Source organism: Neolamprologus multifasciatus, chromosome 15 (genome assembly GCF_963576455.1).
Source record: "Neolamprologus multifasciatus chromosome 15, fNeoMul1.2, whole genome shotgun sequence".
Classification (NCBI taxonomy): Eukaryota; Metazoa; Chordata; class Actinopteri; order Cichliformes; family Cichlidae; genus Neolamprologus; species Neolamprologus multifasciatus.
This window is the reverse complement of record NC_140453.1, coordinates 18,760,589-18,778,999: the sequence shown is the minus strand read 5'-3', so window position 1 is coordinate 18,778,999 and position 18,411 is coordinate 18,760,589. Positions and strand designations below refer to the sequence as shown.

Sequence of the window (18,411 nt, the reverse complement as noted above, 5' to 3'; positions counted from 1 at the left end):
CGGTGTGCCAGATCACTCCGCAGGTAGCGACGGCCATCTGGGACTGTCGAGTGGACGACTTCATGGCTGTGCCTTCACCTGGAGACTGGCGGTCCATCACAGAAGGATTCCAGGAGCGTTGGAACTTCCCTCCCTGCTGTGCAGCTCTGGATGGGAAGCACGTCCAAAGGCACCCCATATATCATATAGGAGACACACACATTGATATACACTAAATATTTATTCCATTTCTTTTTTTGTGGTGCCCAAATTTATGCACCTGCTTGATTTTGTTTAAACAATTATTGCACACTTTCTGTAAATCCAGTAAACTTCTTTTCACTTCTCAAGTATCACTGGGTGTGTCTCCTGCATGCTATATTTAACTGACATTTTTTATTGTAACAACCAACGATTTATACAGGAAAATAATGGCTATTAACAATGTTGCCCAAACCTTTGCATCCCACTGTATTAGTATATTTTGTCATTAGTATAATATGAAATAAATTCTACATGTGTCAAGTCGTGTGCCAACATTTGCTGTGTAGTAGAACTGAGACATTAGTCATTATAAAAATTTATTTGAAGTAATATTAAAATTCTCAAACAGAAAAACATTAAACATAAATATATAAAATATAAGTATTTACAGAAAGACAGGAATAAGAAGGACCCAGCTGCTCTCCAGAGCAGGAACAAGGCTGAGGAGGAAATGCTCCATTGGAGACTGGTGTGGCCTCTTCAGGGACTCCAGAATGGCCAGCTCCACCACCGATGGACCATCCTGGGACCCGTCCCTCATCTGCCTCGGAGCTGTCCTCCTCTGTGGGCCTGTAAAACACAAAGAAATGAGAAGGCTGCTACTAGATTTTCATTTTCAACATTGAAAACAAAAACAAAAAAAAAAGGATATAATCAGATTGGTTGTAGATATTTAGTAAAGCTGATCACAAAGGAATCCCACCGAGTAAAAAGTTATCAGTGCTTGCTGTACATCTGATGCTACAATTGCATATCTGTGGGTGCAGCAGGAGGAGCTGAGGGACTGGGGAGCCAGAAGAAGTAACAGGGGATGCTCTGCTGCAGAATCAGTTGGTTCTATCAAGACAATATTAAATGTTAACAGGTTGAAAACAATAATCATAGAGAAAGTATATACAGTGGTCCCTCTTTTATTGCAGCAGGGGTTCTCAGAATAACTAGCCCCTGACCACTCACTTTATACACTTTTTTCCCCCACACACATGAACATTACTCACAGTTCTCACAAGTTAATTCTCAAAGTGCAAACCTTTGTAGATTGCAAAACGTAAAAGTATTATTATGCCATGTTTTGTCTTCATCTGCCTGCAACCTTCGTGTGCCTTTTCCCCTTGCGGGGCAGGTGTCTATTTCTGAACGAGGGTCATAGTTATGGGTGTTTTTGTGCTGTTTTTCCAATTGGACGCAAACATGATAAATTTGGCAAGCGCAGGAGACACTACACGGAGATTTGTCAATCAGGCTGCAGAATGCAATGCTGTATGGTGCAATAAAAATCAGCGAAAAAGCGAAGCAGTGACGGATGAGCGGGACCACTGTGTGCTGTTTATTAATAAACAATATATTCCTATATGACAACATGCATAAAACCAGAAAGGTATTTGTAGATCAGTGGGAAAATAGTAGGCGGGCTTGCTAGCTTTTGCTCGGCTTCATCGGGTCAGTCTGAAAATTAAAAAGAAGAATGAATGAACTTACCAGGTTGCCCGATCTCCTCACTTATGTGTCTCCAAGCTCGGTCCTTTTTATTCCTGTCTCGGTAGAAGTAGCAGCTAGTATCATATAGCTCTGGATGATTAGCCACGGCACTGAATGAAGAATGAAGGGCTTGGGCTGGATCTGCCCCTTTGACCTAGGTCAGAGCCACGTCACCAGGCTCCTGATTGGTTGTCGCGGCGCGATTTGACGGTGGAGTTCAGATTTTTCCAATTCAAGCAGTAGACGCGAAACGCGCGTATGCACAAAATGCAACACAAAAACTCACGCGCGTGGTTTTTTTCGCGAGTCAAACGCGGCAGACGCGCTACACTGACGCCCGTTTCACGCGTTTTGGCGTTTTCACGACGCAAATCTGCTTCCGAATTTTCATGGGACCCACAATCGCGCTTTTCAATTGACTTTACATGTAAAACTGATGCTCTGTTGTGTCTATTGCGTTTGGTGTGAACATAATCAGCACAGCTAAAAACATTTGTTAAATGTTGTCATTGCTAACATATACCTGTTTCACAGCATGACGAGTAGCAATAGCGTTAAGTTATTGCTAGCTTTGAAAAGAAAAATGTGAAGATGTAATATTAGCATGAGCTATATGCTAATGTTAGTCATTCAAGCAAACATCTTAGTTACTGATTTGCTGCTTTCTAATATCTGTGTTTATTTCTGGATATACCTATACCTACGTGGTTAGTATACATGCTACATAAAGGCTGACAGAGGCAGTAAGTGTAAATTGTCATAAATTAACTGTAAATTAGATTGGTGAGCTTCATTTATATAGTTATATCACGTGCACATGCATGTTGGCAACCGTAACCATGGCCTGCTGAGGGTATATAAATGCTGCACAAGGTTCCATTCATCCCTTTACACTTGCTATTGGACTTGTTTTGACCTGCTCCAACCTCAGCCTGTGGAAAGTTAAGTTTTGGAAAAAAAATTTATGAAAGCGGATTTTACTTGAAAGCGACAACAAGTACTTCATCTTTGGATTGTTTGTACTTGTTTTTCATACAGCAAAGCCTGAAGATGGCTCGTCGTGGACTCGACAGTCCCCTGGACTTTGCTGCAGGTACTTTTAACATTTCTCCAGTTATTTTAAGTGTCACTAAATGGCTGTAATAATTTAATAAGTTCCAGTGTGAATATCACGCTTTAATGTTATCAAAATATGCGTATTCCAATATTTTCCCCCATAAATCGTTTGTATGCTTTAAATTTTCTGGGAGAGGTGTAGAAATTATTAACGACTGGTGTATGAATTTGAAAAAAAGGTGTTACTTTGATTTGAAGGCTTCAAATTTGACACTTTTTAATGAAATAGTTAAAAATAGCTTAATGGACTAAAATTTGTAAAATGCCCCAAAATCAGTCTCTGTGGTAACAGCATCTTCAGCATGTCATGACGTCAGAACACACAGGTGTAAACACATCAGATCCCGGTCCCCTCCTAACATCCTGTTCTTCTTGGATCAAAGGCTTTATTGAAATAAACTATGACTTTTCCCCTGCTACAAAACGTGATGATAAAAAGTAATAAAAATAAGATAATATAAAAAAGAATATGAAAACAGTAATCATAGTATAGTAGTAATAATGGTATTAAGACCTACCTTATGTTATGGTAATACTTTATAATATATCTTATTATATAGCTGACAGATATATTGTATTACACAGGGATAGCATGTGGTAAAAAGATTTCATGTATCTGTCCCTATGGCAGATACAGTCCTTGTGCACATTCCTAATGCAGATTTTGAGTTAAGAATTTTTATTTGTTTGTTTGTTTTTTGCTTGACCATGGTTTTCAGACATACCTGCAGAGCTTGTTTGGAATTTTTACTTCTGCCAAGGAGGTTATGTTTTTGGTAACTTTTGCATGACTGTTATTTTTTTGTAAACATCATAGCTGAAAAGAAAATGAATTAATCCTGATCAAACTTTGTAGGGGTGTAGAGTGGGGTTATGTAAATTTAGCTTACATCCACTTCAAGGTTAACTTTGTGATTGGTCAAAAATGAACAAAAATCTTTATAATTTAGAAGCTATGATTCTTAAAAGTGTGAAGTCTGCGGTCAATATATAATAGTACTTAAAATATCATGTTACATCTGACCTCTGACCCCTCCTTCAAGGTCAAATGAAGTCAAACTTTATTAAAATGTTTTTATTTTTAAAACTGTGCTTAGAGTTGTACTGCCTTTGTTTGTATTGGCAAAAATTTGGGATATGAATTTGGTACATGGGGAGTCTAAATGTTTCATTATAGTTTCCACATATTGAACCTCTGATCCGGTTTCAAAATGTGTTACATCGTTAATGAAAGAATTAGTTAGTTAGAAATTTACTGCACGATATTTATACAATAAGCTATTTATGTCCAGTTATTTACAAATCAATACATATTATCCAGTACGTTCTCCAGGGTAGCACTGGGTGTTTATTACATTTCTTTCTTTTCTTTTTTTTCTTTTTCGCCTGTCCCGTTTGGTTCTTTTGCCATCTGAATTATTGTCTAAAGGCAAAGAAAGATGCCCAACAGATTTACTTTACCAAATGGACCAACCCAGCCTTGCTGTATTGATCTATTTGATTCACCTTTGCTTTTATTGTTTATTTTATTTTATTTTCACTTGCTAAACACGGGACAGACTTGACTGGGGAAAAGAAAAGGGAGAAATAAGGAGGGAAAGAAAAAGATTGTTGATGTTTATTAAATTCCTAATGTTATTTTAAACTTGTTTCCTCACAGGTCGTCTTGACTACGTGGTTGAGCGTCCCGCAGAAGAAGGCCTTCCTGAAGTCATCAGGATCCTGGATGACACTGATACCCAGCGTGTCAGTGAAGGTGAGTATGGTGAGTATATCCTGCTCTCATCCTCACCCTCTTCTCATGAAGCACAGGATCCTGATGACAGCGAAGAGGAAGGTGAGTACCCTCCCTACCTACCTGAGGACGTTGAAGAGGTGAGTGAAGACACTGACAATTCATCTGACTGGAACAACTCAGAAGAGTGGGCCGATTGGCCTAGTGACGACTCAGGGTATGACACCATGGATGAGAGAGATGATTCCCCTCTCATCCAGGAGCTCCCTCCAGAGCCGTTTTGGCACAATTGGCAACATCCTATTGCTCTAGGTGCTGCCCCATTCGTCATACCACCTTTCGGCCAGGCCAATGCCCCACTCTTCCCTCGAGTCATTGGCCCAGTCGGTGATCCGTCAGCTTCTCCTCCTTCCTCTGCCCCTCCCTCAGCTGCTTCCTCTCCTGCTCCCTCAGCTCCTGCTCCCTCAGCTCCTTCCTCTGTCCCTCCCTCAGCTGCTTCCTCTCCTGCTCCCTCAGCTCCTTCCTCTCCTGCTCTCTCAGCTCCTTCCTCTGCTACTCCTTCTTCTGCTACTCTCTCAACTTCTCCTTCAACCTCAGCTCTTACCTCCTCAGCAAAGAGAAGCAGAGAAGACATCTGCACTGAAGAGGTAAGTGCAAAGAGGTGCAAGGTAAGTGATCACATGTTCTATGGCCCTTCAACATCATCGGGTTCTTTTGGAGTCAGACGCTTCTGGGAAAGGCCTTTTAACCTTTCACTTGATGACAGCGACTCTGACTAGATTATGTTAGAACTTGTTTTTAAACTTTAAACGTTTAAGTTGGCCTTTGTGTTTTGTGATGTTTGTAAAACAGCTAACTAAGAATATCTGACTTGTAAAGAATATTAACTAACACATGTAAAATGTTTTGTTTTTTTCTTAATATGTGACATTGCTTGTGTGACTGAAAGGTAGTGTTTTAGGTATTGTTACTTCTATTTTTCTTAATATCACAGGTAACTATTTAAATGACTTACATATTTTTTCTCAAGCTCTAGCTCACCATGCAGGACAAAGGTAAGTCCGTACTTAATGTCAACACAAATAAGTAGAAAAGGTTTAAAAATGATGTCGTGAACTGACTGTAGTCTCTTGTTTTTACGTAAGGTATAGCCTGTGGCTAAGGGATCAGAGGTGAGGTAAAAACACAACAGAAGAAAAGTAAATTGAACAACTCTGTGATCTGTGAATTCATCCTTTTTTCTTTGTCTTTTTGTCTTCAGGTGCTTTACACTTGTTCTCTCCCAGCATTCAGCACTTCAGACACTCAACGTCCAAGACGGAGCTAACACAGAGAGACACTCCACCCAGAAGACAGCCTTACCCCAACCTGATGAGAAGGATGGATGACCAAATGGCAAACTGGAGAGTGGTGCTGTGTTCCAGCTATGTAAGTTATCACCTCACATTGGCTACAAACTGTCTTGAAAACTAAATCATTCCAATAGTTGGTATAAATCATCGTACTACAGATCTGTAGGTTTAAGTTTATTTATATGTTGAGTTTAAAATAGCATTTTAACAACATGCTGCAGCTACCTACAATGGAAATGCTGTTTTGTGTTAAAATGACGTCTTTCTTGTGTTGTTGCTTTGCAGGGCAGCTGAGAGTGGACAGAGCTGCACAGAGGACCAAAGATCCACTCTCAGCACTTCATACCTGACTGGCCACAGCACCACCCCTCCTCACCCAGGGTGAGGAGGGTCCTGACCCCGCCTGCACAGAGGGAGTTGTGAACATGCACTTCTGTGTCGGTGGGTTTAGGAGCCTCCTCACACACACACGGATGAAGACTGTCACTGGAAGATGTCTCCATTGCATCAGCAGGACAGGACGTAAGCATTTGTATAATATTACAGTTTGTGATGTTTTATACGTGTTTTTATTGCTTCATTTCAAACTAGGAGATATAAAATAAACCAGTTTTCATAATAGTTTCTGTCTATTTAGTTGTTTTCTTGATAAGTTATTTGGAACATCATTGCAACCTGTCAGCTTTTTATTGAGGATATAGAAAGTTGCTGTGGTACAGTGGGGTGTTATTTTTGTCACATGGTGAAAGTGACCTCATGGGGAGCAAAAAGAACAACTGAACAATTTAGGGATTCACAGACTTTGGTAATCGTTAAAAACAATTAAGAAAATTTGTTCTGTGTGAACAAGAACCTCAAATATAAATCTTACTGACACAAATGATCTGCTATCTGTAAGCAGGAAAATGTTTTCATGAGCCTGGGTGAAGCTAATCTGTATGAGTTTAACCTCCTGGTCAAAAACTTGTAGAAGATTAATACGTTCACCAGCTGATTCTTACTTGGCCTGAATGTTTGCAGTTTCAGGTCCTACTGATCAGTTTTAAGTACTGTAGAAAGTGAGCAGCCATTTAATCAAGTCCTGGGATGAAATGGGACAAAAGGGTAATGTGACAGCCACATTAGTTCCCTTCCCTCGTTTAACAATGTGTAAGCAGACTGCTTTAACCTGCAATTTACTGCATGTTATGAGGCTGCATGGTACAACCACAGTCTGCTAAACACCCGTGGTGAGCGAAGGTTTTGAGGTGTTGCTCGAGCTACCGAGGAAGCTTTATCAATGCTTGTTAAGTTTCCCAACCACATTTCATCCCGATGGTCCAAGGCTTACATCTTTATGCTCATAAACGTACTTCTGTAATTAATCAGTATTACTTTAAGATACAGTGTGAGGGGCATTAATGAACATAAATTAGATTTAACTGGATTATGTGTTATAAGGTCAAGAGACACAGACCTTCATCTGTAAGAGGCTTTTCTTAAATGTCACGATAATCACGATGTTTGTGTTTGTCTGCAGCATCACTGCAGCAGAGAGGGTATAACACAAGGCCACAGTCATGTGGTATTCTGTCCTGCTATTAAGTGAATAAAATACTGAAAAAAACATCTAGACACTAAATACAGTCACTGGCCACTTCATTAGTTACACCTTGCCAGTACTGTTTTGGGCCTTCTTTCACCTTCAGAACTGCCTTAATTCTTTGTGGCGCAGATTCAACAAAGACCTGGAAATATTCCTCACAGATTTAGTTTCATATTGACATGATAGCATCACACAGTTGCTTCCGATTTGTCAGCTGTGCATCCATGTTGCAAATCTCCTGATCCACCACATGCCAAGGATGCTGGATTGACATCCGTTATAAGATGAGTATACTGTGGTCATAAAATGATGGGCATGGTCAGCAGCACAGCTCAGGGAGGTTGTACCTCTGGAGAGGCCTCTTCCTACACCTGAAGTTTTTACCTGTGAAAAGAACGGAGGTTTTCTCACACAGGGTTTCCTAGTGTTTCATCAACAAAGGAGAATTTATTCCTCAGACTGTGCAAAAATTGCTTTCATGGTTATCCTGCTGCGAGGGTGAGCTCTGAGGTGGGCCCAAGCCATGCTTGCTCCTCAGCAGTCTTTATTTAACCTGATATGTGGAAGACTGCTCCGACTCTGGAGAAGGAGTTATGCTTTCTGTTTTTTTAAATGAGCAGTAATGATACTTGTAATAAATGTAGCCTTTATGCAGCCCTGGAGGCCTGGTTCACTAAATTGGACACTCGAAATCCCACCCTTGAAAACCCCGTAGCTGGTCAGGCCCCTGTAGCCAGAGCAGTGGAAGGTGGCGTAGGCCCTGCTAACTGTCTCCCAGCAGGTTATCCTGAGCAGACGGGAAAACATGATGGCTGGGTGACAGTGAGGAGGAAGCATAGTCTTAAACAGAAGCTCTGGTACATGACAAACCTGTTCATGTGTCTAACTGTTTCCCCCACTCGGCGACACACCCGCCAGGGATCAAACTCTGGTAATTGGTGATTCTGTTCTGAGACATGTGAAGACAGCAGCAACCATAGTCAATTGTCTTCCAGGGGCCAGAGCAGGCGACACTGAGTGAAATTTAAAACTGCTGGCTGAGGGTAAACCTGAATTCAGTAAAAGTATAATTCACATCAGCAATAATGACACCCGGTTACATCAATCAGAGGTCATTAAAATCAATATTGAATCAGTGTGTAACTTTGCCAACACAATGTCAGACTCTGTAGTCCCCTCCCCAATCAGACCAGGAGTGTCATGTTTAGCCGCATGTTCTCCTTAAATTGCTGGCTGTCTGAGTGGTGCCCAATAAATGATGTGGGCTTTATAGATAATTGGGAAACTTTCTGGAGGAAACCTGGTCTGGTTGTGAGACAATCCCACTTTGAATGAAGCAGCTCTTATTTCTAGAAATCTGGCAAATTTATGAAATCCCCTGAAACATGACTATCTAGTGTTGGGACCAGGAAGCATAGTTGCAGTCTCACACACCTCTGCAGCTTCTCTCCTACTGTTATCCCCCTAAACCCCATCTCCATTGAGACTGTGTCAGCTCCCAAACAGACAAAAACAAACTAAAAACCAGCAAAAAAAAAGGACTTAAATGTAAAAAAAATAAAAGAAAGAAAGAAAGAACAATACAGTATCCTCAACAGCACCAAAGAGTTAGTACATGACTTAACAATTGATCAACAAATCGATTTACTCTGCCTTACTGAAACCTGGTTACAGCAGGATGATTATGTAAGTTTAAATGAATTAACACCCTGAGTCATACTAACTATCAGAGCCTTTGAAGCACAGGCTGAGGAGGCGGTGTGGCAGCAATCTTCTACACCACATTAGCACTGTGATTAAAGAGGAAATCAACACAGACACAGAAATCCCTTATTCCTCATTAGGAGCAGCAGGAAATCAGAGTAAACAATCATTTATTGGCTATCATAAATATACTGATCAGTGTGATATTATCGTTAGCTCAAATATTTGACACACTCACTCCACATCCCAGCAGTGTCTTCTCACTCAGTTTGTCTCAGTGTTTGCAGTAAAAGAGAACTGTTAGTTCACCTCTAAGCTCTCTCTCTGAACCACATGAATGACACTCAAGGACATCACTACATCACACTGTATATGACACTAAACCAGTTTACAAGGAGTTGGTGTCATGCAGCAAATAGGTTTGATTGCTAATGGGCAATTGTATTAAAAATCCCCCAGAATATGTTTATGTTAGGTAGCTAGTAAGCCAGCACAGGCACCGACAGCCAAAATTGTTGTTCACTCTGGTTTTAGCTGATGCTCTTAATGAAGGATGGGGGACTTCTGTAGCTGCCTTGATTTTCTCATTAAAATCACTGCTAATAATTTTTTTAAAAGCTTTAAAGGAAACTTAGTGGCTCCCTGTGCTCCGTGGTTGGGAACCCAGCATGGCAGAGAGAGAACAGCAGAGTAAGCTCTTCTGCTTTCTAATCGGCTGACTTCTACTCCCATTCCCCCTGCTGCTTGAATTTTTTTCTACAAATTTTCACTTTTTATTCTACAAATTCTTACATATTGCAGCAAATTTATCTTTATAAGTAGCATGCTCTAAATTAAAGAACAGTGTCAGCTACTTGAAATGTGACCAATCATGATCTCACAGTCCCTGTTTCATTTTGGTACTAGGGTTTTCTAACTATTCATAAGTAAGTGATGACTACAATCTGTGGTGTAGCTCATAGTAAGTGGTGAAAATATATTTTGTTATCTAATTTGTAACCAACTCTCTGCTATTACATCATCATCTGTCATAAACAAACACACATACTGCTAGTATTTTGCAACGTGACTGCCCTCAGCTGGTGAAAAGCAGAATTACAATTTTTAATTATTGGAAAAATCAAGAATATTGTAAAACGTGTAAAGAGTAAAAAATGTAATTCTGCTTTTCATCAGCTGAGGCCAGTCACGTTGAAAAGTAAATGAAATATGCACGTTTCACTCCCTTATTTAAAAAAGCAAACGCCCTCTGCTCGGTTTGTACCTCTGCGGTCTCCGTCCTGTATGCCCAGCCTTCAGTTTGAATCTTCGGGCGGTTTTTAGCTACAGCAGCGAAAGGAAACTTTTAGGTAATCCTACTTTTCCTTAAAATAAATTACAAATATTTGATCAAATTAACGACATTTTTGATACATTAATTCAAATAACTTACCAAATGATTCGCAGTCACAGTTAAAGGATGCCAGTTGACAATTTAAACAGTTGGCGAATTTTGTTTTATATTGTTGATAACCGATATCTAAAAAACTACTCTAAAATAATCATCACTTATTTCGAAGCTAAGTCTTGTATTAATTACTCAGTTTAAAGTAAAATTTTGAATTGAGTCTTGAAGCTTCTCTCTGAACGCTATTGTCAATAGCAGTTGCGCCAGGTCCCGTTTAAAATATATCTTTTTCTTTAAGTTTTATATAAGCGTAGACAAGGATAACCGTGTATATGGTTAAAAACATAGTAGGCACCTCAGATTTTAGTTCGGCTTATACATACATGAAATACCACCTATTAGTGGTATTAGAATGGGAGGGAGAGCCTTCAGTTTTCAGGCCCCTCTTCTGTGGAACCAGCTTCCAGTTTGGATTCGGGAGACAGACACTATCTCTACTTTTAAGATTAGGCTTAAAACTTTCCTTTTTGCTAAAGCATATAGTTAGGGCTGGACCAGGTGACCCTGAATCCTCCCTTAGTTATGCTGCAATAGATGTAGGCTGCCGGGGGATTCCCATGATGCATTGAGTTTTTCCTTTCCAGTCACCTTTCTCACTCACTATGTGTTAACAGACCTCTCTGTATTGAATCGTATCTGTTATTAATCTCTGTCTCTCTTCCACAGCATGTCTTTTATCCTGTCTTCCTTCTCTCACCCCAACCGGTCGCAGCAGATGGCCGCCCCTCCCTGAGCCTGGTTCTGCCGGAGGTTTCTTCCTGTTAAAAGGGAGTTTTTCCTTCCCACTGTCGCCAAAGTGCTTGCTCATAGGGGGTCATATGATTGTTGGGCTTTTCTCTGTATCTATGAAGCGCCTTGAGGCGACATTTGTTGTGATTTGGCGCTATATAAATAAAATTGAATTGAATTGAATTGAATAGTGCAGTACGTTAAACTCAAATCCACATCATTGTTAATGCCCGTACGTCCACTTCTATCTTGTTGTGAGTTTGTTTTGCCACTTTGCTTTCACGTGTTTACTGAAACTTTACAGAATGGCCACCCCTGCCACCAGCCCCGACCAGGGCGCATTTAAAACCCCTAAAATTGTCCGAGTGAGGAGCACCGGAAGCACCAGCGGAACCCCCATCACCATCCCTGCCTCTCCTTTCATGAAGAAGTTGGGTTGTGGGACTGGAGTCAACGTCTATCTCATGAACAGGTGTTACTGTGCTCTGTGAATTGATGGATCACAATGTATCTTCTATCAAATGTAACCACCCTTTTGAAATTAAATCAGAAATTATTTAGTCAAGCTTGGTACATAACTTTGTTTAGGAAATCCCTAGAGATAGCAAGGACTTTAACATCTGTGTCAAAACACAGAATCATTAAGCTGATTGTCATGTCTACCCCTCAAAGATCCAAGGAAGTACCTGAATCAGTCTGTTTACAGCAAAATTAACTCAAAGGCTAAACACAAAAAATTCTTCAAATAACCAGATTTCCTGATTTCCAAGTCATTGGAAGTTGGATAGTGTTCAGCCTCCGATTTAGAAAAAAAATTAGCTTGGATGTCACTTTGGGTTTCAATGAACTTTTTGTTTGTTTGTTTTTGCTTTTCATTAACCTGCAAATTTAAAAAATGTTAGCTGAAGATAACGTGACAAGATCCCAACAGACTGTGTGAACAATAGTGTTTTTTGTGCGACAGTGTGGCACACATTATGATGAGAACTTGTTTAAAATATCTAACTCAAAAATTTTATATAGTTCACAGGTTTGACATGAAGCATGTGAAGGACAATTAAATGTTTTTTTTTTAATTTAGATGCCACTTTCATCTCTCCTAGTAACTAAAAACTGCTGTGATTTCAGCTCATGTTCTGTCTGCTAATCGTCTGTGGGTGTTAGTAGGGATGCATGCAGGTGGGACATCTAGCCAATCTAGTTGGAGCTGTATATTGCAAACTTAACATGAATGAGCAGTGTGTTTTTAAAGGCCATATTATATTGCCATTACGAGTATCGTGTCTCTTTCAGTATCTCATGACCAAGTAAACAAATACATCTACAAGATATTTTTATCGCATTTGCAATTCCTGTCTGTGTACATAAACATAAAAAAACAAATGCGCTCTGACTGTGTGTTTTTGATGATTAATCGTAGAGTGGGCAACCTAAATGCATCACCTTGGGCTGTGAAGAAGATCAACAGTAAATGTGCAGCCAAACAGGTGACTGTTTACCAGGAACGCCTCAACGAGGAGGCAAAGGTCCTGAAAGGAATCAATCACCCAAACATCGTTGGTAAGAGCGGGCACTGTTGTGATGGCGATCTGTCTCAGTTAGCAGTGACACAAAAAAACTGAGAGAGATTCATTGTTCAGCTCCCTGAGGTCACATTATATGTCCTCTTACATGTGCAAGTCAGTAACTTATATTTTCCATTGACACTGTAAATTTTTGACATTGTTTCTAAGAAAAGATAAGAAAATAACAAAAAACACTGAATCCCACAGTTCAACATCATTTAATTTTTAAAAAAAAAAAAAATTATTAATGTTTGTGTTGGTCACTTGGTAAAAATCTTGTGCAAAGTAGTTTTTTGGTTATCTTATTTTCAGATCATGCCGTCTGTGATACTGTTATATTTGCTCTTTTAAATCTTGTGCGTCTTTGTGCAAACATCAAGGTTTCCGTGCCTTCACCACTGCCAAAGATGGCTCCAAGTGTCTGGCCATGGAGTACGGAGGAGAGCAGTCCCTCAATGACCTGATAGAGAAGCGGAGGGAGGACGGCCTGAAAGCTTTTCCTGCCGTTATTATAGAGAAAGTGGCACTGCATGTGGCTCGTGGCCTGCAGGTAAATCGCTTACATGGTCCTCCTTTCTACCTGGCATAAAACACCTGTGTCATAGCTGGAAATACATACATATATAGTCACAGGTGGGATCAATTCCCACATCTGACCATGTGTAGCTATTACACATGATCTTTTACGACATGGTACAAATTATTTTATATGTCTGCTTGAGCTGCATGTTTTTAGATACGGATATTTGGTGATTTAAAAATCCAATAATGGCTGATACTTTTTTCTGTTGGAAACACTGCAAACAGTTTTCGCTAACATCTGCGATGTTGAGTTATTTGTGAGCCCTTGCTAAGCAAATATGTCAATGCAGTTTAAAAGTTTTATTTGTTATTGTTTGTGCCATAACAAACATGTTGCCAGCAGAGCAGGTACAGAGTGCCCTCTGGAGGATAAACTATGCAACATAACATGGCTGAAGAGTCTTTCTCCCATCTGTCAAATATTCATCTGTCTGCCAATATATCAACTGACAATATCTTTTAGGCTGTAATATATTTATTATTTAGGTGAAAACAAATTAAATACATTTTTAAAAAATTACACATAACACACACCAAGAAATAAATATTTAAAAATACTAACCACTTAATAGATAAAAAGTGGTGTTTTTATCTGAAACGTATTGGTCACCTTTATTTTCTTCCAGGATGTGCTGATGCTAAATAATATCCCTGGTTAAAAGTAAAACATTTGTGAGGCAATGATAAATTTTCATAATATTTACTGTTTAATAATCCTCCAGCTCACTTAATTCAAAGGTTTCTTTCATTCCTAAATATTTGTCTGTTTAACATCAGCCATGAGCTTCAGGAATACTTTGTCTTTGCAGTATCTACACAATGAGAAGAAGCTGCTGCACGGGGACATGAAATCATGTAACGTGGTCATCAAGGGTGACTTTGAAACAGTGAAAATCTGCGATGTTGGCGTGTCTCTGCAGCTGGATGAAAACATGAAAGGTAAATTCTGTTTTTGTTCATGAGATATAGCTCTCTGGGTTTTTCCGTCATATTAAAGATTTTTGACCAGTTTTATATATGAGAGTTTGAGATTTGGAATGTTAATCTACTGAAACAAGGTCCCAGCAGCAGCATTATAGTGCAGTAAGGGCGACACAGCATAAGGAAAATGTCACAATAATCACAATAATAAACTTCCTTTATTCTTCCTTGTCTTTGACCTCAGTGGAAAATGTCATGAATTTGGGGAAGGATGTAAAGGAGACTTTATGTAAAGAATTGTGTTTCTGCTCAATAATGTGTTGGCTGAGGATGTTGGCATTAAAATTAATCATCACAGAGAACAACACCAAAGGCCTTCCTACTTTAGCCCATATCTTAGGTGCCTTTTTCTCAATGGTCATGAAAACAGATGTCTGACCTGGTGAAAATTGTCATAAGCAGCATGTAATAAAAGGAATATGGCTTCGTGGTCACAAAAGTGAAAAAATTTGATTTTATTCAGAAATGTTCACCCAGCTCTTACGTTTCTCTCCTTGCTGAACAGATGAGCCATGTTCATTTTTCCCCCTTACTAAAGCAACTCAGTGAGCTCCTTTTATGACTGCCATGCAGGTCATTTCATTCATAAAGCAGCAAAACTGAGTACTCACCCACAGCGCATCGTTAAATGGTGCAGTTAACTGAAGTGGTACAGAGCGTACGCAGGCACACAAATGGGATTAATCATGGATTAAAGCAGAGAATTGGCAGACACATTTGTGTGGTAACCACTGTTTACAGCAGTTGATTTACTTTGTTTTTCTGCCCGGATAGAAACATAAATTATCCTCATACATCATGTCATCAGTCTGTGGGGGTCTCCAACAATTTGGGTTCAATTTGAACTAATTAGAAACTTCTGGAGCCTCAAAGATGCGCTTTGTTTTTAAAAGTAATGTAATTTTGGGTGACGCCATTGTGGCAACCTGGACAAATTAAATTTGTTTGTTTTGCAGTTAAATTGTTTCTCAGTCCAAAAGGAGTTTCATGAAAAACAACTCTGTGTCTTCAGTGTCTGACCCAAAAGCGGAGTACATCGGCACAGAGCCGTGGAAGCCCAAGGAATGTTTGGAGGAAGGAGGACAGATCACAGACAAGGCAGACATCTACGCCTATGGTCTCACTCTGTGGGAGATGATGACGCTGGCCATGCCTCATCTGGAGATGCTGGAGGATGATGAGGGTGAAGGTGAGATGTCACTTTGATTTACTCAGACATGTTAACTTTTCTTTCATGTGTCTTCGTGACACTTTCACAGTTTTTCAGTTTGCATTATTTGGTTTCCAGTGCCTCTTAAGCTTGCTTGGTTCTAAGTTAGCAGTAGAAAGTAGCAAAATATTATCCTCCTCAGTAGGGATGCACCGATACCGATACTGGTATCGAGTCCGATACTGTAAAATGTGTGTGTACTCATACTCGTAAAAGTTAACCGATACCATGAACCGATACCAACTTATTTCATTAATCAGAGGGTGGCTTGTCATTTTTGTTGTAGTTTTTTAGATTGGCCACTAGGGGGACATCCCGCGCTAAACAGGCACAGGGTTAGACGAGTCAGACTGGCAGCTCCAGATAAAAAAAGAGAAACTGGAGGCTGCTGTAGCTAGGCTAAACAAAATGTCAGCAGTGTGGACCGGAATAGCCAACTTTAACTCAGGTTTTGGCAAAGTGGTGAAAAATGTCAAGAGAAAATCCACAGGCAGTTAAAATAACAGAGGCTCTGACTCATTTTATCGCTCTGGATGACCAGCTAATGCCAGTCGTGGAAAACATAGGATTCTTCTCAGCATACTGCAATATGAAATTCCCAGCCGCCCACACATCAGGGAGATAATGGTGCCAAAACTTTCTAAAGAGGTAAAGACAAGCAGTGTGTGCGATGTCAGTCCTTGGTTTAACGGCACAGTGGAGTGATGATCCACGGGCAGATGGGGAGTTTGTTCGTCAATGCCAAATACTTTCGTTATTTTGTTTGTTTGTTTACAATATGGACACTCTGCAACAATTTAAAAGCTTATTTTATTCTCAAACCTAATTTGTATTTATTTTATTCCAAACAGAAGTGTTTATTTATTATTCCGAAAGCTCAAGACAGTGCCAATAGTTCAGTGATATTTTGTTAAATTACAATGTGGAGACTGCAATAATTTAACAGAAGTGCTTATTTTTCACTTGAAATTTTTTTGTGGTCATTTTTATTAAGATATTATTTATTATCGGCAGAGAATAAAATAAAACCTGTCTTCCAATTCATTGCATTTGTGTGTGTGTGTGTGTGTGTGATAGAAGTATCGGTTTTTGTACTCTGTATCGGCAAGTACTCAGATCCAAGTATCGGTATCGTATCGGTTTGAAAAAATTGGTATCGTTGCATCCCTACTCCTCAGTGTAAACTAGAGCCTTAGCTGGGTACTAAGAGGATACATTTAAATTTCATTTATTACTTTCTGTGCAGCTACAGTTATGTTTGGCTGACACAAAATCCTAATCCACATCAACTGACACTGACGCTTCCAGTTCTCCTTTTAATTCTACAAACAGTGACTATAATAAGAATGTATCTTCTTTCATTTTTAAATATTCATTCTTAATGTTCATTTCCTGCAAACGTGTAATTGTTCAGTTTGATTGTGCCCACATAGTTACATCTTGACTGTACTTTCTGATAGTAGTTTAAAAGGTGAGACTCTGACAAAGAAGCATGTTGCTCCATCAGATTATCAGTCCTGAAGTGTGTGTAGAAGAAGCATAACTCCATACAGTGAAGACTAAAAGAAAAACCTAATTGTGGAACAGTATACTGACTGTTTATGCGCTTTAGTTTTAGAGGACTCTATGGAGCTGAGTTTTGATGAGGACGCCTACTATGAGCGGCTGGGGACGCGGCCGGCACTGGACACCGAGGCTCTGGGCAGCTCGTACTGGAGAATGGTGGAGCTCTTCTACCTCTGCACGGAGGAGGACCCAGAGAAAAGACCAACAGCCGCCCAGATCGTCCAGGCTTTAGAGAGCAACGCCTCCCTGGACAAAACACCCTCTCAGGTGATCGTTATCGACTGAGTTATTCTGCTCGCTGTGTCAGAGGTGCAGCTTAGAAATGTTTAATGAAACGTCATAAATGTCGGGCTAATAGATTTTTTTTTTAAGGGGTTAATGATTATAGAACAGATGGACATAACGAGTCCTCTGATACATATCTATTTTTTCTGCACGGGTTAATAAACAAACTAACACTGAGCATAAACATAGTTGATGGTCAAAGTGGATTTAAATATAAACATACTACAGACTCACTTGCTCAAATGCCTTTCCAGTTTGTGCTGACCTCTTTATTTCGCTATTTGTCTGTTATCTTTCCTATTGTGTTACAGTCCTCTTTTATATTGTAAATGTTTTTACTTTCATCCACTGTTTATATGTATTTGTCATTTTAATCTCATTCAACTTGTAACCTGTAAAATGTTTGTTTATAGTTTTGGTTTTTTTTTAATATCAATAAATTGGACAATGATCCCAGACCCCTTTCCCACATTCACGCACTTTCTCAAGCTAGAAATACTTTTGTTATGTATCAGTGGTAAAAGCCTATCAGTAAAACACAGTAGGACTTAAATAATTCTGTTTAACTTTAAAAATCTGATCAGCTACTTATGACTGAAATTATTTGAGACTAAGCTGAAACTTACAGCTTTTAGCTACATCTTTGCCAGCAGGTAAAGTTCACCTTCCTTGTACAGTACTCAGTGTACAAGCAACTTAAGGGACATTTAAGAAGAATTGCTTTCGACTGCTGCTTCCAACAGACAAATATAGATTTTTAAATATCTTAAAAAAAACAAACAAAGGATGGTTTATTGTTATGAATACATGGTGCATTTATAAATTGTGCCAG

The 18,411-nt window shown here is 39.5% G+C and overlaps 2 protein-coding genes across 2 annotated transcripts; both read left to right on the top strand.

The window, feature by feature from the left end:
- Positions 1–1,886: 1,886 nt before the first annotated feature.
- Positions 1,887–10,335, top strand: LOC146501930 (uncharacterized). Its single transcript, XM_085133171.1, has 4 exons — positions 1,887–2,815; positions 4,499–5,745; positions 5,835–6,001; positions 6,211–10,335. The coding sequence occupies exons 1-2, from the start codon at positions 2,773–2,775 to the stop codon at positions 5,350–5,352; spliced, it is 897 nt and encodes a 298-aa protein (XP_084989297.1). The 5' UTR covers positions 1,887–2,772; the 3' UTR covers positions 5,353–5,745; positions 5,835–6,001; positions 6,211–10,335.
- A 116-nt stretch (positions 10,336–10,451) lies between these two features.
- On the top strand, positions 10,452–18,363 carry pbk (PDZ binding kinase). The gene is made up of 7 exons (XM_085133170.1): positions 10,452–10,563; positions 11,695–11,862; positions 12,811–12,950; positions 13,336–13,505; positions 14,347–14,476; positions 15,531–15,707; positions 17,341–18,363. Exons 2-7 carry the CDS (start codon positions 11,696–11,698, stop codon positions 17,577–17,579), a joined length of 1,023 nt encoding a protein of 340 aa, XP_084989296.1. The 5' UTR covers positions 10,452–10,563; position 11,695; the 3' UTR covers positions 17,580–18,363.
- The last annotated feature ends 48 nt before the right edge of the window (positions 18,364–18,411 follow it).

Excerpts from the sequence above, each read along its gene's own strand:
- LOC146501930 (XM_085133171.1), top strand. The coding sequence starts at position 2,773 with ATGGCTCGTCGTGGACTCGACAGTCCCCTGGACTTTGCTGCAG. Across the intron at positions 2,816-4,498 it reads TCCCCTGGACTTTGCTGCAG|GTCGTCTTGACTACGTGGTT; the intron begins GTACTTTTAACA and ends GTTTCCTCACAG.
- pbk (XM_085133170.1), top strand. The coding sequence starts at position 11,696 with ATGGCCACCCCTGCCACCAGCCCCGACCAGGGCGCATTTAAAACCCCT. Across the intron at positions 12,951-13,335 it reads CAATCACCCAAACATCGTTG|GTTTCCGTGCCTTCACCACT; the intron begins GTAAGAGCGGGC and ends GCAAACATCAAG. Across the intron at positions 15,708-17,340 it reads GGAGGATGATGAGGGTGAAG|TTTTAGAGGACTCTATGGAG; the intron begins GTGAGATGTCAC and ends TATGCGCTTTAG.